This window comes from Vanessa cardui, chromosome 24, assembly GCF_905220365.1.
Source record: "Vanessa cardui chromosome 24, ilVanCard2.1, whole genome shotgun sequence".
NCBI lineage: Eukaryota > Metazoa > Arthropoda > Insecta > Lepidoptera > Nymphalidae > Vanessa > Vanessa cardui.
The window spans coordinates 9,350,780-9,373,308 of NC_061146.1; the positions used below are offsets into that span (position 1 = coordinate 9,350,780).

The 22,529-nt window shown below is 34.8% G+C and overlaps 1 protein-coding gene across 1 annotated transcript in view; it reads left to right on the forward strand.

The window, feature by feature from the left end:
• Nucleotides 1–5,543: 5,543 nt before the first annotated feature.
• The window catches only part of LOC124540327, a 54,726-nt gene continuing 37,740 nt past the window's right edge, over nt 5,544–22,529 (forward strand). The window contains exon 1 of the mRNA XM_047117815.1: nt 5,544–5,813. Within this exon, the coding sequence (XP_046973771.1) occupies nt 5,774–5,813 (40 nt within the window). The 5' untranslated portion in view covers nt 5,544–5,773. The remainder of the gene's footprint in view (nt 5,814–22,529) is intronic.

Genomic DNA, 22,529 nt, shown 5'->3' on the forward strand with positions numbered 1-22,529 from the left:
ATTGTAATAAAAGGTATTTTTATTCTTTTGTAACATTTCGTAGCCTATAAGCCGTTTGTAGCGCCGTAGCTCCGTAGCTTTGTAGCACTGTAGATACCGCTGTAGCTGTACGCTTAAAAACACTTAGTATAAAGCAGTATTGGGGTCAACTTAAAATATCAAACTCAATGAAATGTACTTGCTCCTTTTTATTTTATTTTCCTCTTCTCTGTTTCTTGGATACTCCTCGTATTGGAAATTTGAAAAGCTAAGGAAATTAATTGAGCACTGATTTCTTTTAGCATTCAAAGGAAACGCTATTAAGGAACGGTTTCGAAAAACGTCACTTTGTATTTATTTGAATTCGCTCTTATTCTATGCAGCACGGGTCAGTATTTCGTTTTTTTTTTTTTGAGTGAATCGTTATGAAATAGGTATTTCTTTAAAATGATTTTAATCGGTAATAAAAAGGTATTACTCTATTTCATTAGAATGTAGTTATTACAAGACTAGTTTCACTAGCGTTTTAGAAAGTTGGTTTTTGTGTATTTTCGAAGTCAAAAAAAGTAGCTTACGTTTCCTTGGTATTCAAATTAGAACCATACCAAATTTTATCGAATTCGTGTTATTGGTTTGGTAGTGAAAAGCGACATACAGATAGAGTTATTTTTACATTTATAATATTAAGTATAGAAGTATAGATTACTAAATTTATATACATATTTCAAAAGATTTCATACTGTATTTCAAAAGTAGAATACCAGCTATTTTAATGTAACAATCGAAAATACAAGACTATAGTATATATTCTATGCCTTGAATATCACTTTACCATTTTGGTGGCGTTCGTATTTAAAACTTTTTTTGTTAATAGCTCATAAAAACAAAGGTGCGCTAAGTCTCTGTAAGCATAAAGCTGCGTCCACTTGGCTTTGAGAGACTATTTAAAAGAAAAAATGGTGAAACTTATATTGTAAGTTTTGCACTCAAAAAATAAGACGTTAATATTCAAAAAGACTTGGATGACTTGAAATGTATTCTGTGGGTTTTTTATGTGATAGGTGGCAATCGAGTAGGAGTCTTACCTGATGGTTGAAAGGTCATTATACAATTAGTGAGTTTATGTTTGATAGCACACCTTAGGAATGAGACGATCGCCTCCTTGCTGTTTCTTTTCATTTACAATTCTGTACCTAATTAATTTGACAAAAATAGACCCGCTGAGTTTCTTTCGTCGGTTCTTCTTAAGGGTGTTTTCCTTTTTCCAAACCGGTGGTAGTGTTTTACTTGACTATCAATAAGTAAGTAAGCAATACTTCTTTGTTGAATAAAGGAATTTCAGTTTGGGTTTGATGAAAAGTGATTATCATCCACGTACGTACGTACGTTGCTTACCTTTAAGGAAAGTGTACGCTCTTTTTTTTAAGTTTCCCAAGTCGTATCGGTTCGAAAAACTGCCGGAAAAAGCTGGTCCCATAGAGTGATTGTACGAGGCAGAAAATGTTTTAACAAAACGTGCTTTTTTATGGTATAGGTTGGCGGACGAGCATATGGGCCACCTGATGGTAAGTGGTCACCATCACCCAAAGACAATGACGCTGTAAGAAAAATTAACTATTCCTTACATCGTCAATGTGCCACCAACCTTGGGAACTAAGATGTTAAGTCCCTTGTGCCTGTACTTATCACTCACTCACCCTTCAAACCGGAACACAACAATACTGAGTACTGTTATTTGGCGGTAGAATAACTGATGAGTGAGTGGTACCTACCCAGACGGGCTTGCACAAAGCCCTACCACCATTACATTATATACCATTGAAAATCAGCGTTGGGTTCTTGGAACCCAACTTGGAAGCTGAATGGTACACCTTTTAGGACATGTTAAGATCATTGTGTTGTTTTGTATTGTTGTTGTTTTTTTTTTTTGTATATTTAGTTAGCAAGTAGTTATAGTTAGTTAATATGTTTATATTTTTTTTGTTGTTTTTTCTTCCTTTTGTTTTAAATTTTTATACTTCTTATTCTTTTATTATGTACTATATGTCCTAATAAACATTTCTTTCTTTCTTTCTTCTTTCAAGTAAAGCTGTTATGGATTTTCGGACATCTAAGTGGCGCGGGTGAAATTTGTAATTTTTAGTGATATGTATATAATCCTTCTACTTCATTTAAACATTTTTAATAAAACTCAATCCCATTTCGCTCATACAGCAGTGTTAAATAAGTTTTCTAAATAACGTTTCTTTGTGAGCAACACCTAATGCTGTCACGCCTTCGAGTGGGCCTGAGTGACGTCGGTTCTCCGCAAAAAGCTTAATGGCGGTGCTAGGGACGTGCTATTTACTTGCGCCAGTAACTGGCCCGACTCTTGTTTTAATAACACTTCTATTCTTTTCGGAAATTAAATGTTCAAGATTTTGTTTCTCTGATTTAATTTCAATCATTATTCCTAAAATAAAAGATTTAGTTAATAGATGAACGGAAACTAAAATTTTGTAGTCATTTTGGTCCAATTGTCATGATCGTTAGTTTCATGACAATGGAACAAAAGTTGAACTAAATTTGCCGATTTAGATTTTGTGTGACAGTCAAGGAAAATATTGTAAAAACTCAAAACTACTCGGAGGAATTTGTGTACTACATGGTATGGCATACTAGGCGAGATGGGCCAGTGGTTAGAATCTTTGAATAAAAAGAAATCTTTGAGTTTTAAAGGAAGAAAAAAGAAGCATAACATTCTCCATTCAGGGAACATTCTTAAAGTATTATTCGGGAAACCCATTTTAATTTTGGAATCAATTAATGTTTTTTATGAAATTATTATATTTATATATTGAATCAATTTATTGTGTAGATACATAAAAAGTGAGACGGTCTGGAGCTCAGCAGGGAAGGAAAATATTATGAGGAAACCTCGACGTGTGTAATTTCAAAATTACGCCACATGTGAATCCACCAAATTGCATTGGAGCAGCGTGGTGTAATATGCTTCTCCTACTCCTGAAAGGGAGAGGAGACCTTAGCCCAGCAGTGGGAAATTTACAGGCTGTTACTGTACAGTACTGTAAACTCATTTAGTATTACTGGCTATAAGTGGTAGTTCTATTCGGTTTGATTATAGCATTAATAGGAAGTAAGTAACACGTGAACTGAAATTGAAACACTACAAAGTCTTCGCCCAATATCACAGGGAATCTGTGTGCGAATCAAAATATTATATATACTTAAGCTAATATAGCCCAGTTCTTAGAACTCGTTCATCTTAACAGATGATTGCAGGTTCCAGGCAAGCACCACTATATGTATATGAGCTTAATTTCTCTTTATATTTCGCCCAGTGCTTGATATGTATCTAATATTAATGAAACTCCGCCACATGGTGATCCACCAACCCATACTGAACCAACATGGTGGAAAAAGCTCCAACCCTTTTCCTCTAAGGAAACCTTGAACGAACAGTAGGATATTTACCTACCTAGTTTTTAGTTTTTTTGGTGTAGGTGCTCAGGCACGAAGCTCACCTGATGAAAAACAACTACCATCACCCATGGACATCTGCAACGCCAAAGGGCTAACAGATGCGTTGCCCTTAAGAAAGGAAAGATATTTTAATATTGGCCTTGAGATATATTATATGAATAAGAGAATTTGGAAAACTGATTATTTTCGGCTAACCATGTCGTGCCATTTAAATATTCTATCTAGAATGGAAAAAATAAAAAATGATGCCCCTGCCAACTTTTTAACCAGTAACATATTAATTTATCTCATCATTATACATATATAATCATACAAACATATTACACAAGTATATGACTCTGAATATCATTAATATAAAATATTCAAACGTTATTAATTACGAATATAACAGGTTCATTAGTAGAAAAATATATTACATTTATGACATTCGTTATAACATACTTTAATATTAAAAAAACACATACAAAATATGTCAGTAGCGTCTGTCTGTAATGGCTCTCCATACGAGTGGGCGGGATGGAGTGTCAGCGAAAAATTTTTATCGCTACGTAGAGCTTGATCTTTGAATTCGTATGAAGATATCCCTTTATATTTAAAATATGAAATCCAATTGCTCAATGGCGAATGAACGATTTATACACTCGTGTATTCGAATTGAGCCGAGATGGGTCAGTGGTTAGAACGCGTGCATCTTAACCGATGATTGCGGATTCAAAATTAGATAAGCACCGCTGAATATTCATGTGCTTAATTTGTGTTTATAATTCATCTCGTGCTCGGCGGTGAAGGAAACCATCGTGAGGAATCCTGCATGTGTCCAATTTCATAGAAATTCTACCAGGTGTGTATTCCACCAACCCGCATTGGAACAGCTTGGTGGAATATGTTCCAAACCCTTACCTTAATGGAAGAGGAGGCCTTAACCCAGCAATAGGAAATTTACAGGTTGTTGTTGTTGTATTCGAATGGAACTTTGCCTTTAAACTGTGACGTCATCATTTTAAGCTGGACGTGTGCTTTTATAGGTATTGTTAAGTTATATATGATGTATTGTAGAGTTTTATTTTTTAATAATAATTATGATAGGTTAATGTTGGAAATATAAACAACGTAACGATGATAAAGGATTTTATAATTTTTTCTGTCTTTAATGCAATTTGAGGAAAAAAAATTTTGTAACCCACTCGCATTTTTAAATTTGCACCGATAATTATTGTTTAAATATTGACAAATATCTAGTGTTTAATCGTTTCTTATAAACAGATTTTAATTGATATTTTTTTGTTAAATAAATTTTTTAAGTTCCATTTTCGACAAAATTTGAAAAAAAGTTAAAAAACGTGATAACTCAAAAATGGTAAATCTTTGCACGATGCATATGGGGTTAAAATTATTGCAAACAGTCACCCCTATCACCTCCTAACGGGAATACGTCGAATTTCCAGTAACCCTGTATATTTTCATGACTATAACTTGTTTATTCATTACAGTAAACATTGCTGTCAAATTATAATAAAAAAAAGAGAAACAAAAAACAAATATTATGCGTATTGTTATTACTTCGTTGAGTCGAGATGGCCCAGTGGTTAGAACGCGTGCATCTTAACCGATGATTGCGGGTTCAAACCCAGGCAAGCACCGCTGATTTATGTGCTTAATTTGTCTTAATAATTCATCTCCTGCTCAGCGGTGAAGGAAAACATCATGAGGAAACCTGCATGTGAAAAATTACATAGAAATTCTACCAAGTGTGTATTCCACCAACCCGAATTGAAACAGCGTGGCATATGTTCCAAGCCTTTTCCTCAAAGGGAGAGGAGGCCTTTAGCCCAGCAGTGGGAATTTACAGGCTTTTACTTTACTTACTTACTTTGCACGTATAATTATTACTTCTATATTTGAAATGTAAGATTATTTGTGCTGACTTCTAGTAATAATTTTTCTTTATACGTATTAATTCACTGAAGTTTATATGATATTAAGACAACCTACTCTCCTCTTTTTTCATTATTAATAAACAATAAACTAATGTAGTTTTTCTTTGTTTCAGATAACAGTCGGAGAAAATTAAGATAGAAAACAGTCGCACCAGTGTTCATCTACTTTTAAAATAGACTAAACATTTTATTAATAACTTTTATCTATAACTGGTTTTATCCAGATTATTAATAATTCATGGCCCACATAATTAGTTATCAGTGGCAGTGATAAGTGATGTGCTAGTTACGTGGTGGTAGGTCATAGTGGGATGTGGTATTGATGTGGTCACCGTTGCGAATGCGGGCGGGTGGCCCTCCTGGCCGGCAGGTCAATGACATCGCCGGCATTTCTTGTGCTGTACTTGGCACTTGGTGAGTGAATATTTTTTTTATTTAATATAGATAGACTTATCTTTCAAAAGACTCGAAATGAATGTGAACCTTATAAGCCGATACATAAAGTTGAATTTACTTTGTGACACTTTTGTTAATTATTAATCAACAAATAAACAAATAAATATGAGACAACATCACATACAATACTATGATCGCAATGTAAGTAGCTAAAGCACTTGTGTTATGGAAAATCAGAAGTAATCAGAAGTAGACCCAAGATAACATAGAAAACTAATGATAATTTATATCGAACCCGGGACCTCGAAATGTACCCATGAAAACCGGTGTACACTCCACTCGACCACGAAGGTCGTTTTGTTAATTATTGTGACGTAACTTTATGTCTACGATCGTGAACCTTCCTGGACGTATCTATCTATACATATAACAAAATCGGAGTGTCTGTTCGTAATATTAAAATAACCAGTTTTTTCTAATTATATATGTATGGTATGTATACACAGGTCTATAGTAAAGTAAAGTAACAGCCTGTAAATTACCCACTGCTGGGCTAAGGCATCCTCTTCCATTAAGGAGAGGGTTTGGAACATATTCCACCACGCTGTTCTAATGCGGGTTGGTTGGCACATGAACACATGCAGGTTTCCTCACGATGTTTTCCATCCACCGAGCAGGAGATGAATTATAAACACAAATTAAGCAAATATAGACAGTGGTGCTTGCCTGGACTTGAACCCGAAATCATCGGTTAAGATGCACGGGTTCTAACCACTGGGTCATTTCAGCTCTGTTTAATCATACATGTGTGTGTGTGTGTTAACACATAAAATAAAAAAAAATCAATTTTTGTTTGTCTCTCTGTTTGTTCCGGCTCATCTCTGGCATCGATTTTGACGGGATTTTCACCAATAAATGATGTTATAAAGAGTAACTTAGGTAACAACAATACATTTTTTTTAATTCAAAAGCGAACGATGTCACGGGCTCAGCTAGTATATATACACTATATGTTCTAAAGCCAAAGTTTAATAATAGTCAACAAGTGTGACATCACATCACTGGAACGACCCATGCAATGAACTTTGGAGTTTATGCAATTCACGGTTTTATATCTAGGCTCTTAAGGTCTAATTTCAAATGCTCGCTTAAAGAGCAGTTTTATGGAAACTATTACTAAACATACATATGACTCGTGTTCTGACCGCGAACATATATAATTATAAATAAATCAGCTTATGACTGACGATAACTCGAGTTATATACAAATATATATATATATCATACATATTCACATTATGTACATATGTTTGAAAAATACAATAATTTCCATCTTTCTATTATTAAAAAAGATTCAACCACACATAATTTTATAATAATTATTATTTTTAAATAATTCTTACTTACAAATGACCTACCTGTTGATATGTGTATGTATTTATAACCTTACTTAGTGGTAAGGCTATGTACAAACTATTCTGGGTACCACCACCATATATCGTATCACCAATCTTCCAGTCAGATGAGTGAGCCAGTATAACTACAGGCATAAAGGACATAATATCTAAGTTTCCCAAGATTAGTTCCGTAAGGAATATTCACAGTGGTGACCACTTACCATAAAGTCAACGAATTACCCGCGCTTCTACTGATAGTACACGACAGTAATTCTACGTATTTTTATGGAATAGGTTGGCGAACGAGCATATGGGCCACCTGATGGTAAGTGGTCACCATCACCCATAGACAATGACGCTGTTAGAAATATTAATCCTTACATCGTCAATGCGCCACCAACCTCGGAAACTAAGATGCTATGTCACTTGTGCCTGTAGATACCCAGTGTATCTACAGGCACAAGTGACATAGCATCACTCACCCTTCAAACTGGAACACAACAATACTGCGTACTGTTGTTTAGCGGTAGAATACTTGATGAGTAGGTGGTACATACCCAGACGGGCTTGCACAAAGCCCTACCACCAAGTTTAAATAATGTTGTATATTATATATATTAAGTCGAGTTTATGAATATCTTTTAACATTAACTTTTAATTAACTGGTATATATAATTTCACCTGTTGTTTAATTAATTATTTCATGTTTACACAAAGGTATCGCCGACAAAGCCACAGAGACTCTTAATAAAAGAAAAGGTTTGAACATAAAGTCATAATTATTATGACGTCTTTTGTCGTGAAATATTCTAATTTAGGGTTCAACGACCCTGGAACATGAGTGCTTATTTTAAGCCTACCTGTGTGGGTACCACCAATTATTGTATTTTACCATACATGGTATGGTGTTTCGGTTTGAAACTATAAAAGCAATTCGAGTGACAAAATTTTGATGACATTGTCAATGAGTATGTACTGTAGTGACCACCTACCATCAACTCCATATATCTTTATATCATAATATAATAGATAGATAAATATTGGACAACATCACATACATTACTCTGATCCCAATGTAAGTAGCTAAAGCACTTGTGTTATGAAAAATCAGAAGTAATGACGATAACACTCAGACCCGAGACAACATAGAAAACTAATACAATTTCCACATCGACTCAGCCGAGAATCGTATCTTGAACCACGAACTGTACCCATGAAAACCGGTGTACACATAACTCGACCACGGTCGTCAATATATAATAAGACATCTCACATTCGATCGCATAATTATCTACCACAGAATATAAATAAGCAATAACTTTATCGAATACCACATCAATCATTCGAAGAGGAAATTCGGTGAAATTATTCGAATTTTCCTTACAAGCCATTTATTCCTTTAACGATATCGTTTTCGAGAAAAGACAGTATTTCATCGCGAGACGGATCATCGGAATTTTGTATATATTTCTGGAATCACTTCACCCAGTTTTGGATTTCGAAATTTCTTTTAAAAATATAGACTGTAAAAAATTTTTGGTTCTGATTTTCTGAGGAATAAGTTAGTACATACACGTTCGAAGGAACTTAACAATATTTTGTATGTATAAAAACACACACTAGATGGACATCAATCATTCATACACTCAGACACGCACAGACACACCCACAGACACACAAATTCATCTGCCTCACACAAACACACATGCAAGTTGTAATAAAATTATTAAGTTCAGTTATCTTAATTTTTCTTTTTTCTATTAATTAAAGATTCTTAATTTTTTTGCTTTTCAACCGACTTCAAAAAGGAGGAGGTTATCAATTCGTCTGTATTTTATTTTTTTTTAATTTTTTTTTTTTTTTTTTTTTTTTTAATGTTTGTTACCTCATAACTTTTTACTGGGTGGACCGATTTTGATAATTTTTTTTTTGTTTGAAAGGTAGTGCTTCCCGTGGGGTCCCATTTTTTTTATTTTTTTCCGATGATGGTATCCATATGAAAACGACATAAGTCTTAAATTTGCATTATGTATATGCGCGACAAATAGGTGAATAACTCAAAATCACGTTTACCAATTTTGATGATTCTTTTTTTACTATAAAGGATATACTTTAAGGGTAGTTTGGTGAAAGTTTGGTAAGGTTCTGAGCACAGGATCCATGACAAATTAAGGGAACGGGAGGGAACGGAACAATTCTGAGGAGCACGTTAGCAATACTCGGTCGAATCTTTTATTTATGGGTTACTTGGATATTTGAATCACCTTCCGGAACATGGTTATGTTCATGTAATTGTTATAATCGAATATTATAATCAACTAGCGACCCGCCCCGACTTCTCACGGGTGCAATACTGATACTAAATATACTAAAGAATTTGTTTATTTACGACATCACATTGCAAACTTCTAAAATTGTCAGTGTTTCTTTACTATATTGTTCATTTATTATATACACAAACCTTTCCCTTGAATTACACTATCTATTAAAAAAAACCGCATCAAAATCCGTTGCGTAGTTTTAAAGATATAGGGACAGAGAAAGCGACTTTGTTTTATACTATGTATTGACGGAACTCCTAAACTCCTAAACGGCTTACAGTTAGGGTGCGATTTGGGGCAGAATTTCTTACTGTCTTTAATCAAATTTTGTGTATATGATGTAATGTCATATGATGTACGACATAGCATACGAATAGCTCTTTTGCAAAGTTTTTTGACTGAGGTCGATTACAGCTCATTCGAGGGTGGTACCTCGTACTTTATGCCGCATGACGTATTAAAGCCGCATTTTCGAAAGTCTATTTTTGCTTTATTCGAAAGTTTCTTTTGAAATTGTCCCTGAAGTAGTTTCTGATTCATATAAACGGCACGCTTAATCTATCCATATTAAGAAAAAAATGTTAGTCTACATAAGCTTCACTTAAAATCAAAAAATAAATAAAATTTTAACAAAAAGAAAAACCGACTTCAAACAAAACAGTATTTTAAAACAAATTAAAATGCACTAAAAAGTAATAAAAATAATTGCATATTTAACACATTTTTGAGAGTCCTCCTAGGTAAAAGGCTCCCTCGAAAGAGCTGTAATCGAACTCAGCAAAAAACCTTTGAAAAAGACCAACTATATTTCGTACATCATATGACATCACATCACATACACAAAATTTGATTAAAGATAGTAAGAAATTCTGCCCCATATCGCACCCTAACTGCGAGCCGTATAGGAGTTCCATCACTACATAGTATAAAACAAAGTCGCTTTCTCTGTCCCTATATCTTTAAATCTACGCAACGGATTTTGATGCAGTTTTTTTTAAAAGATAGTGTGATTCAAGAGGAAGGTTTGTGTATATAATACATGAACAATATAGTAAAGAAACACTGATAATTTTAGAAGTTTGCGATGTGATGTCGTATATAAACAGATTCTGTAGTATATTCAGTATCAGTATTGCACCCGTGCGAAGCCGGGGTGCGTAGCTAGTTGATTATAATATTCGACTATGATAATTACATAAACATAACCACATTACGGAAGGTGACTCAAATATCCAAATAACCTATAAATAAAAGATTCGACCGAGTATCACTAACGTGCTCCTCAGAATTGTTCCGTTCCCTTCCGTTCCGTTACTTTGTCATGGATCCTGTGCTCAGAACCTTACCAAACTTTCACCAAATTACCCTTGAAGTATATATTTTATAATAAAAAAAGAATTATCAAAATTGGTTAACGTGATTTTCAGTTATTCACCTATTTGTCGCGCATATACGTAATGCAAATTTAAGACTTATGTCGTTTTCACATGGATACCATCATCGGAAAAAAAAATAAAAAAAATGGGACCCCACGGGAAGCACTACCTTTCAAACAAAAAAAAAATATCAAAATCGGTCCACCCAGTGAAAAGTTATGAGGTAACAAACATAAAAAAAAAAAAAAAAAATACAGACGAATTGATAACCTCCTCCTTTTGGAAGTCGGTTGAAAATATTAGACTACTTAAAAGTCGATTTACGATTATTTAATGTAGTTATAATTATTGCTATATTTGGAGTCGGTGTCAGCCAACCCTATATTATACCTATTATCAAAAAACAATACGAGAATACTTTAAGAAATGTTTCTTACGAATTACCTTTTATACGATATTATACTGGGTCAATCAAAAGGCTCGTATCGCTTCTTTCTTTTGATTGATGAAGCGTGTGCCTGTGGCTGACACCGGCTCCAAATATAACAATAACTATAACTACGTTATATAATCGTAAATCGACTTTTAAGTAGTCTAATATTTTTCATTTCATTTTACCTAGGAGGACTCTCAAAAATGTGTTAAATATGCAATTATTTTTATTACTTTTTAGTGCATTTTAATTTGTTTTAAAATACTGTTTTGTTTGAAGTCGGTTTTTCTTTTTGTTAAAATTTTATTTATATAACATGATGTTATGGATAAGTGGTCCCCCTGACACGAGTATGTATCATGTTCACTAGAGAGACGCAACCTTGAATATGCTATGCAAACTGTGCAAAAGTACATAGTAGGCTGCTGTACCATTAATGACTTGACCGTTTCTTTCTTTCCTTTCGTTCATTTAATTGAATAAAATCAATACATACTGTATACAGTAAGCTCTTTTGAGTGCTTTTAAACCATTACTCTTTTACGGTTCCAAATGTAGATTCTACCGAGTATAACTGACAAAAAACTCAGTAGTTAATCTTTTCTGACTGTAAGTTGAATGAAGCAGTTATTAAATACAATACATGCATGAAAATCAACCAATCCTAATTCCACACTTCTTATCTATAATATAAAAATGAGTCGCTAAATGTGTTGCTAAGCGCAAAACTCGAGAACGGTTGGACCGATTTCGCTAATTCTTTTTTTTAAATATTCCTTGAAGTACAAGGATGGTTCTTACGGAGAGAAAAATTCCAAAAAAAAAATTTTAAATTTCCTGAAAAAGTCGAAAAACAACACTTTTCTATACTCCCATACAAAAGATTTGTATTGTGTTGACAATACTTAAAAGTCAATATGAACTTTAATACCATACGATAAAGTTTGTGTTAGTGGAGAGGTTTCGGGAAGGTAAAACAATTGAGTGACGTTAGTATCGTATAAATATTAATGTCAATATTTGTCAATATTTATTTTTTTTAATCAAAAACAAATTGTCTATGGTAAAATGTAAATTGTCTGTGGTAAAATGTCGCTTGAAATGTAAATATCTCTTTGCTGTGCATCTATAATATTACTAAACCTAAAATCCACAAATTTCTATAAAATTAAAAAAGTGTTGTGTGTTTGTGAGTCGAGATGAGATGGCCCAGTGGTTAGAACGCGTGCATCTTAACCGATGATTGCGGATTCAAACCCAGGCAAGCACCGCTGATTCATGTGCTTAATTTGTCTTTATAATTCATCTCGTGCTCAGCGGTGAAGGAAAACATCGTGAGGAAACCTGCATGTGTCAAATTTCATAGAAATTCTGCCACATGTGTATTCCGCCAACCCGCATTGGAACAGCGTGGTGGAATATGTTCCACACCTTCTCCTCAAAGTGAGAGGAGGCCTTTAGCCCAGCAGTGGAAATTTACAGGCTGTTGTTTGTTGTTGTTGTTGTTTGTAACTTACTAAATATGCCTCCTATAAGGCGAAGGACAAAACATTTCCAAGAATTCTACAATGGCAAAGGTTTAGCAGTTATGTAAACTAATAGTGTGGGATGAATGAACAACCAAAACCAATTTGGTGGCGCAATGATTTTATTATCAGGAGATTTTTGCCAAACATTGCCAGTAGTTGCACGTTCAAAGCAAGTTCCAAGTCCCTGCAGCGTTGCCAAGTTGATGGGCGATATATCCAAGTGATGAGATGTCTCTACGAAGCTGCCACCATGTCCGTCCGAGTACAGAATCAGCAAACAAATCCCATACCATTGCATCGAGGAGTGAGACAAGGGGACGTTATTTCTCCAAATTGTTCACTAATGCAATGGAGGATATGTTGAAGACGCTGAACTGGAAAGGACGTGGCATCAACATCAATGGCGAATACATCTCTCACTTGAGATTCGCAGACGACATCATCATCATGGCAGAAACGCTGCAGGACCTACATACAACAAATGCTGAACGAGCTGGCTGATTCTTCTATTCGTATCGGCCTACGGATGAACTTGGATAAAACCAAGGTCATGTTCAATGAACATGTTCTACCGGAACCGATTGCGATACACGGTACCGTCCTCGAAGTTGTTCAAAAATATGTCTACCTCGGGCAGACTTTGCGATTAGGTAAAAACAACCTTGAGGACGAAGTGAATAGAAGAATTCAGCTAGGTTGGTCAGCGGTTGGAAAATTACGTCGAATCTTTACATCGTCGATTCCCCAGTGCCTTAAGACGAAAGTCTTCAACCAGTGCCACTTACCCGTCATGACATACGGAGCCGGAACGTGGACACTCACGGCAAGGCTGGTCCACCAGTTTAAAGTCCAGAACCAAAGAACCAAAGTCATCTATATAGCCCAACGGATTAGTAAGCTAAGGTGGCAGTGAGCTGGCCATATTTGTCGCAGAACCGATAACCGTTGGGGGAAACGTGTTCTAGAGTGGAGACCGCGTCTCGGCAAACGTAGTGTAGGACGTCCTCGAGCACGGTGGAGTGACGACTTACGCAAGACGGCTGGCAGGAGCTGGGTGCGAGTAGCCCGAGAACGATCTCAGTGGCGTGCAATTGAAGAGGCCTATGTCCAGCAGTGGACGGAAATGGGCTGATGGATTGGATAATAAGAAATCTGAAATTGTGATTTTCATTGAGATTTTTTAGTGACTATTAAAAGTATTTTATGTGTTTTATAATTTTTGACATAATGTAATTGTTGACTTATTAACCTAAAAAGAATAAAAAATTAAAGAATCGACTGTTTGGCGATACGAAGTTCGCCGGGTCAGCTAGTCATCTATAAAAACCTTTCGAGTATCGAGTAATGTAATCGAGTAATATGTCTCATTTATTTTATCATTTACTTACTTAAGTATTATAAAAATCAAGGCCTTATATATGATATTATCTGTTTCCGGCGGCCTTGCTGGCGTGAAAAATGATTATAAATAACTTAATAAGACTAATTTAAAATGTAATCCTTAGAACTTAAAATATATATTACACTGCTTCTCATCTATTCATCCATCATCAAGTATGGAGAACTATTAGTTTGGTGCCGTTGCATAATTTTGAAGGTCTCAAATTCCTCAGTAATATTATTGGCACTTCAATCTTCGAACTTAAAAATGACGGACCTCAACTAACCTATATACGAAATAACGACATCCATTTCAACCCTAGTTAGTTAGTCAGAATATTCAATATGCTCAAATAAATATCTGCTCATTTCTAACCTGTTTCAAAAATATAGTTTCATGTTTCTAACTTCAAAGATGGCCGACTTCCAGATTAACCTATATACGAAACACTTATTTAACCCCTTAGGCCTAAAATATCCAGAAAACTAAAATACGTATTTAATCATTTTTAATCAGTATCCTAAAAATAATGGTTATAATTGTGACTTAAAAAATGGCGGAATTCCGGACTAACATATATACGAAGTGGCAATCCCTATTACACCCCTTAGGGCTAGAATATCCATAAACACTGAAATAGCTTTCGACTTATTTTTAATCGGTTTTCCGAAAAATAAAATTTCATATTTAAAATTGAAAGACAAACATTTAACCCTTATTACTAGACGAATTAGATAGAATATCCAAAAACGCTGATATAGGTATCGACGTATTTTTAATCGAGTTCCCAAAACTAAAATATTTACGTCTCTAACTTAAAAAATTACGGACTACCGTACAAACTTTCAACCCTTTTTTTACCCCTTTAGGGATAGAATATCCAAAAACGCTGAAATAGGTATCGACTTATTTTTAATCAACAACAACAGCCTGTAAATTCCCACTGTTGGGCTAAAGGCCTCCTCTCCCTTTGAGGAGAAGGTTTGGAATATATTCCACCACGCTGTTCCAATGCGGGTTGGTGGAATACACATGTGGCAGAATTTCTATGAAATTTGTCACATGCAGGTTTCCTCACGATGTTTTCCTTCACCGCTGAGCACGAGATGAATTATAAAGACAAATAAAGCACATGAATCAGCGGTGCTTGCCTGGGTTTGAACTCGCAATCATCGGTTAAGATGCACGCGTTCTAACCACTGGGCCATCTCGACTATTTTTAATCCCAAATCCCGAGTATCCCAAAATTCATGTTTCGAACTTAAAAACTGACAGACTTCCATACAAATGTTTAACCCCTATTTCACCCTTTTGGGGATAGAATATCCAAAAATTCTTTCTTTGTGGGTGCCTACGCAATAAATCCATCCTACTCACCAACTTTCAATGCCCTTACTCCAACAGTTTAAGCTCGGCGATGATGAATCAGTTAGTCAGGACTTTTTATTTTATATATATGTAGATAGGTTAGTGGACGACACTGGCTCACTCACCCTTGAAACCGGAACACAACGATACTAAGTACTGCTGTTTGACGGTAGAATATCTGATGAATGGATGGTACCCAGTCACCACCAAGTCTACATTTTTAATTATATACAAATGATAGCTTAAAAAGTTACTGTATAAAACATCTTTTATACCATTTTGACCAATTGTAAGTAGAATACATAGATATATGGAATTTGACGACATCCGTGGTCGAGTGGTGTGTACACCGGTTTTCATGGGTACGCCACTCCGAGGTCCCGGGTTCGATTCTCGGTCGAGTCGATGTAGATTACCGTAAGTTTTCTATGTTGGGTCTGGGTGTTTGTGGTACCTTCGTTACTTCTGATTTTCCATAACACAAGTGCTTTAGCTACTTACATTGGGATCAGAGTAATGTATGTGATGTTGTCTCATATTTATTTATTTATTATTATTTATGAAATATTTTAAGAACTGTTAACTTTCGGTTAGCACATAATCGCTCAAATCTGTCAGTAATGACTCTAATAACTATAATCATTATACACAATACTCTTTAGCTGTGACGATACCTATCCACCACAATAAAACCGCTTGCGGGAACGAGGTCCTCGGTTCGCCACGTCTGCGGACGTGAGACACGTGATCCGCATAGTACTCCTGCATTCCAACGCCACCATAAGCTGTGATGCGTTCTCGCTGAAGACACTAAGGCCTGTCTCTATATTCTCAAGTAGGCTCTACTTTTATCTGTAACTTGAACCCCCTCTAATCAAGGAGTACTGTACAGACAAGTAGGAACAATAATGATGACCAATCTCAAATGGGCCGTCAGCTATCATAATCAAACGTTCCAGAGCAGCCAGAACAAACAGGCAAAAATAGAAAAAAATTATACATATTTTGATATATGTGTGTGTGTGTGTGTGTGTGTGTGTTAGTATTTCTTGATTTCTGGGCAATACATACACATATGTATAAAAAATATATTGTACTGTACTGACATACTCTGTAATTGAATCGGTTGAAAAGAGTAACTTGTTGCCGGTTCTCAGTAGAATCTAGTTTCCGATAGCTTTGCATTTGATTCAACATTCAAACATTACTATTCAAAAGTAATTTATTGAACCTATTCGAATCTATATTAATATTTCAAACGTGAAAGCAACTCTATCTGTCTGTGTGTCGCTCTTTCACGGCGAAACCGCTGAACCGATATTGATGAAATTCCATATGAAGTAAACTTAAAATCCAAGAAAGGACATAGGCTACTTTTTTGCCTAACGCATGATATCCAACATCCTAAAACGGACGAAGCCGCAGGCGACTACTATTCAAATATTTAGATTTGTTATTATGTGCGAGGTTTTATGCCATAAATATCTCGTAATTTTTCGTCTCTGAACCGTCAATTAGCACGTTAACGCGTGAAATGGAAACGAGCCGTGTTGTGTCAGTCATTCGAGGATTAAGTGAGCTCATTACTTCCATTTCAGTTCAGGGTGGAAAGTAATTAATGTAGGTTGATATAAATTCGGACGAAATATGCTTTATATTTTACTAGTTGATTCACGCGGTTTTGCTCGTGTTTTAAGGGGTTGACTTTCATGTGTTTGGCAAGAAAATGTAGCCTATGTTCGTCTTTGAAGTTCAAGTTTGGTTCACACCAAATTTTGTCAAATTCGCTTCATTGGTTAGATCGTGAAAGAACGACAGACAGACAAACAGACTGAGTAATTTTTACATATATAACATTAATATATAAACAGTTTTGTGATAGAGTTTTAAGTATAAAAGTGAAGAATACTACTATACTATTTTTTTAGATTAATAGTTTAGCATCAAACACTACCAAAAAAAAATAGTTCCAGAAAAAAAAGGTGCAACAAAATTTTAACAATAGAAATTCTGCCACATGTGTATTCCACCAACCGGCTTTGGACAAGCGTGGTGGAATGTATTCCAAACCTGCACCTCAAAAAGGAGAAGCTTAGCATTGGGAAATTTACAGGCTGTTACTATAATTGTTTATATAATTAAAAATCCCATTATAACTGTACAGCACACACATATAACATCGCATGAATACTAATAATTGTTTTTAACATATGTATTTTATATTTATAATACATCATTAATCGAGGTTGATTTTCGAATATATTTAATTCAAATTACATCCCCGGTGAATCAAACAAAGAGCAATCAAGGAATATTTTCATATCATAATATCATTGCGCGAAATACAACATACGAGTAAATTTAAACGAAAAAAAAACTGCATATAAAAACTCTTTTTTAGACACCTCCTCCATGGATAATGGCCTGGCCTGGCCTGGCCACGGAATATTCGCGTCGTGCGAATGAAACAAACGTATAGCAATGTACACGCTTCGCCGTTCGCACCGCGCGAATTTTCGCGTCGGCGAATTTCCCGTGGCCGGGCGGTCAGAAATACTCCCCATGTTATGTCCCTTGTGCTTGTAGTTATAGCTTTTTCCAATGACAGTGGGAAAAAAGTTAAACAAGCCTTAGATTTACGTATTTCATGCGATTTGCTAATAACTCAGATTTATTGTGCAGTTTATGATTAATATACCTTCATTGGTGGTAAGGCTTTGTACAAGCCCGCCTGGATAGGTATCCACCCTCTCATCAGATATTCTACCGCTTAACAAGTACGCAGTATTGTTGAGTTCCGGTTTGAAGGGTGAGTGAGCCAGTGTAACTGCAGGTACATAGCATCTTAGTTCCCAAGGTTGGTTTTTTATGAAATTATTATATTTATATATTAAATCAATTGATTGTGTAGATACATAAAGAGTCAGACTGTCCAGTGGTGATAACGCGAACATCTTAACCGATGATTGCGGGTTCAAACCCAGGCAAGCAAAAATATGAACACAACAGTATGTATTTCTGTTTGATGGTGTAAATCTGAGTTGGTGGTGTCCACCCAAAAGGCTTTACGTAAAAGCCTATCACCAAGTCTCTCAAAGTCAGACAAAAAAAAGAATATATTTACGTTTATTAATTAATTATAATTAAATTAAAATATAGGAGATAGCGATTCACGATATGATTACTGAAACAAAATTATTAAAAAAAAGGGATTCAATTATTATTTTCAGTTTTCTCGTTATTTGAATGCAACAAATGTTTTGGGCTATTTCCATGCTTAAATACATATTTGATCTTCATTTAATTATCTTTGCACACTATCTTTATTCCGTGAACAAGAGCATAATAATAAAGGGATTTTCAATAATAAAGCACTTGCGATCCGCCCCGGATTCGCACGGGTGTAATGATGATACTAAATATACTACTAACTTTTCTTGTTTATTTACTATATTGTGTATGTATTATATATGTCCATCCTGTCGAATGAATGTTTCAATTTAAACACCGCATCAAAATCCGTTGCGTAATTTTAAAGATATAGGGATATAGAAAGCGAGACAAGAAAATCCTAAAGTATATCTAGCAATAAACAATACGAGAATGATTTAAGAAATATATTTTTTACAAATTACCTTTTATACGATAATATACTGGGTCAATCAAGGGGCTCGGATCGCTTCTTTCTTTTGATTGTTGAGGCGTATGCCCGTGGCTGACATCGGCTCCAAATATAACAATTAATAATTATAACATAATTATAACAAATAATAATTATAACTACATTATATAATCGTAAATCGACTTGTAAATAGTTTAATATTTTTTATTTCATTCTACTGAGGAGGACTCTAAAAAACATGCTGAATACGTAATTATTTTATTACTTTTTAGTGCATATTTATTTGTTTTAAAATAGTATTTTGTATGAAGTCGGTTTTTCTGTTTGTTAAAGTTTTTATTTATGTAAAATATAGTAATAGTAAATACTTAAAATCTCTCTATTCCAAATAAATGTTTTAAATAAAGAACCCCATTATGTGATTATTCAATTTCCCTCTATCGCGTCACATGTCGCTGCGTCACATAATAGCAATTACTCCTGGATTTCAAATCTAATGACGTCACATCAGCAAATGAACCATCCCCCATTTGTCTTCATCAGTTAGGGTGTTAAATCGTATAGGCTTTGTCATATACCCATATGTATAACACATATTCCTAAGTTGCGTTGTACAAATACAGTTCCACTGAATAAATTAATATAAATATTGGACAACATCACATACATTACTCTGATCCCAATGTAAGGCTAAAGCACTTGTGTTGTGGAAAATTAGAAGCAACGACGGTATCCCAAACTCAAGACAATATAAAACTAATGAACCTTTTCTATATCGACAAGGTCGTAATCGAACCTGGGACCATGATGACCACGATAGATCACGGAGGTCGTCAACTTTGTCTTTTAGTAAAAAGCGGTTATTTTAATAACAAACACACACTCCAATTTGATTATATGTATAGATAGAAGCGTTAACAATTCTCATTGATTAATGAAAATAGGAAATAACCGAGAAGTAAGAGGCAAAAAATTATTTTCATTATCATAATTATAATCACAAAATTATTATTTTCATTGGTAATAACCTGTGATCTTCTAGATCGAGGTCTGGCATAAAATTCATTAGTTTAATAATAACCTAAAGCGCTGAAAATTTTCTTAACGTTCCTCTTAAATTTTACACTTAAACGTTTTCTGAGAAAAATAATTACTGATGATAACTAAGCTGTTTAACTTTGCCGTTTCATAAATTAAATTCATTAGTAAAAAATACATTGGTAAAGAAGGCATATTGAATAATACAAGATTATGCAGACGATATTCTTGATGGTAGGGTTTTGTGCAAGTCCACCGGGGTAGGTACCACCCACTCATTAGATATTCTACCGCTAAACAGTAGTATTGTTGTGTTCCGTTTTGAAGGGTGAGTGAGCCAGCGTAACTACAGGCACAAGGGACATAGCATCTTAGTTGCAAAGGTTGGTGGCGCATTGACGATATAAGGAATAGTTAATATTTCTTACTTCTTCATTGCCTATGGGTGATGTGGCTTATATGCTCGTCCGCCAACCTATTCCATATAAAAAAGCGTGGAATTAATACTTATTGACTTGCAGGCATTATGTATTACATGCATATATATGTAATTGTATTTAACTAACATGACTTTGTATTTTTAAATTTAATAGATAGAGTGATTCAAGAGGAAGGTTTTTGTGTATAATACATGGACAGTATAGTAAAGAAACACTGATAATTTTAAAAGTTTCCAATGTTATGTCGTAACATCGTTTGTAGTATATTTAGTATCAGTATTTTTCTCGTGCGAAGACGGGAGAGGTGGCTGGTAAAGTATATTTTCATTTTAAGATATTTCCACTATATTTTCTATATTTTACATATTCTATATTCAAAATTAAAGCTACACTTGTCAACATTAATTACCGATACAAATTACAATGTTAACTGTATTTAGGACCTGTCTCTACTGAAAGCTGTCGGTTCAAATGATGGGTGTGATTATCCAATCAGCCGTTTAATAGCTTAGGGGACGTATTACTATATTGGTTTGACCTTGACTGTGATAATGATTGATTGCTTAGTCCAATGAAAGAAAGAAAGAAATGTTTATTAGGACACGAGACACAATAAAAAGAATAAAGAGTGTAAAAAAATCCACAAAAATAAAACAATGATAATTAATGTGTCCTATAAGGTGTAGCAATGGCTTCCAAGTTAGGTTCCAAGAACCCAACGCTGATTTTCAATGGTACCCTGTGTGATTAAAGTTATTAATTTCGGGATATTTACCATGTTTTTAATTTTTGTTCGGTGGAGCTCGATATTTCGACATCGTCTACGAATGTCTTGTTCATGGTACCCTGTGTGGTTGTGACGGGCTGTGACAATATAAAGTAGTCTTTAATAGAGACTACATATTATTATTATAAATCCAATAAACACAACAAAAACGCTAATGGCTAGGTTATTTAGCTATATTTGCCAGTAAGTAGGACAGCCCTTAAAAATATTGGGTCTGAAGGTGACTTTTTTCTTGGTATGACACTTTTTGAAACTTGTGTAAAGGGAAGATCAAATGGCCGAGCTGATGATATATAGTCACCATTGCCGAAAGACATTGAGCTCTATGAAAATTTAACCATTTCTCACATAACATGCGTCCAATCTTGAAAGCTGATATATTATGTAACTTGTCGTACTGGCAACTGTCTGGCACTGGCTCACTCACTCAAACCTGATCACAACAATACCAAGTAAGTATGCGTGGTGGAAGAATATTAGAGGAGTAGGTACAACCCATCATCCATCAACAATCTATGTAATCAAATAGGCATAATTACAAACCGTCAATGAAGACAAACAGTTATCACCATAAAGCTTACAAGATAATATCATGACAAGTATTTACACAACAAAACAGCGTGTAAATTTCCCACTGCTGGGCTCAGGCCTGCTCTCCCTTTGAGAAGAAGGACTGGAGCACACATGTGACAGAATTTCTATGTAATTAGACACATGCAGATTTCCTCATGAAGTTTTCACCACCGAGCATGAGATGAATTATAAACACAATTTAAGGACATGAATATTCAGTGGTGCTTGCCTGGGTTTTCTAACCACTGGGATATCTCGGCTATATATATGCTGGTATATAATTTATTCTAATACAAACAAATCCATCGGCAGCCGTTGTTTGTGTACTAAATCTAATCTGTCTCCTTTTACAACGTACTAAAACCTTTTCTGAACGCGCTGCATCGTCTGGTATCAGTTTTATGAAACTTCGTTCAACAGTTTTATCAGTTAGGCTTTACAAAAACAATCCTCATTTATTTAAAGCATA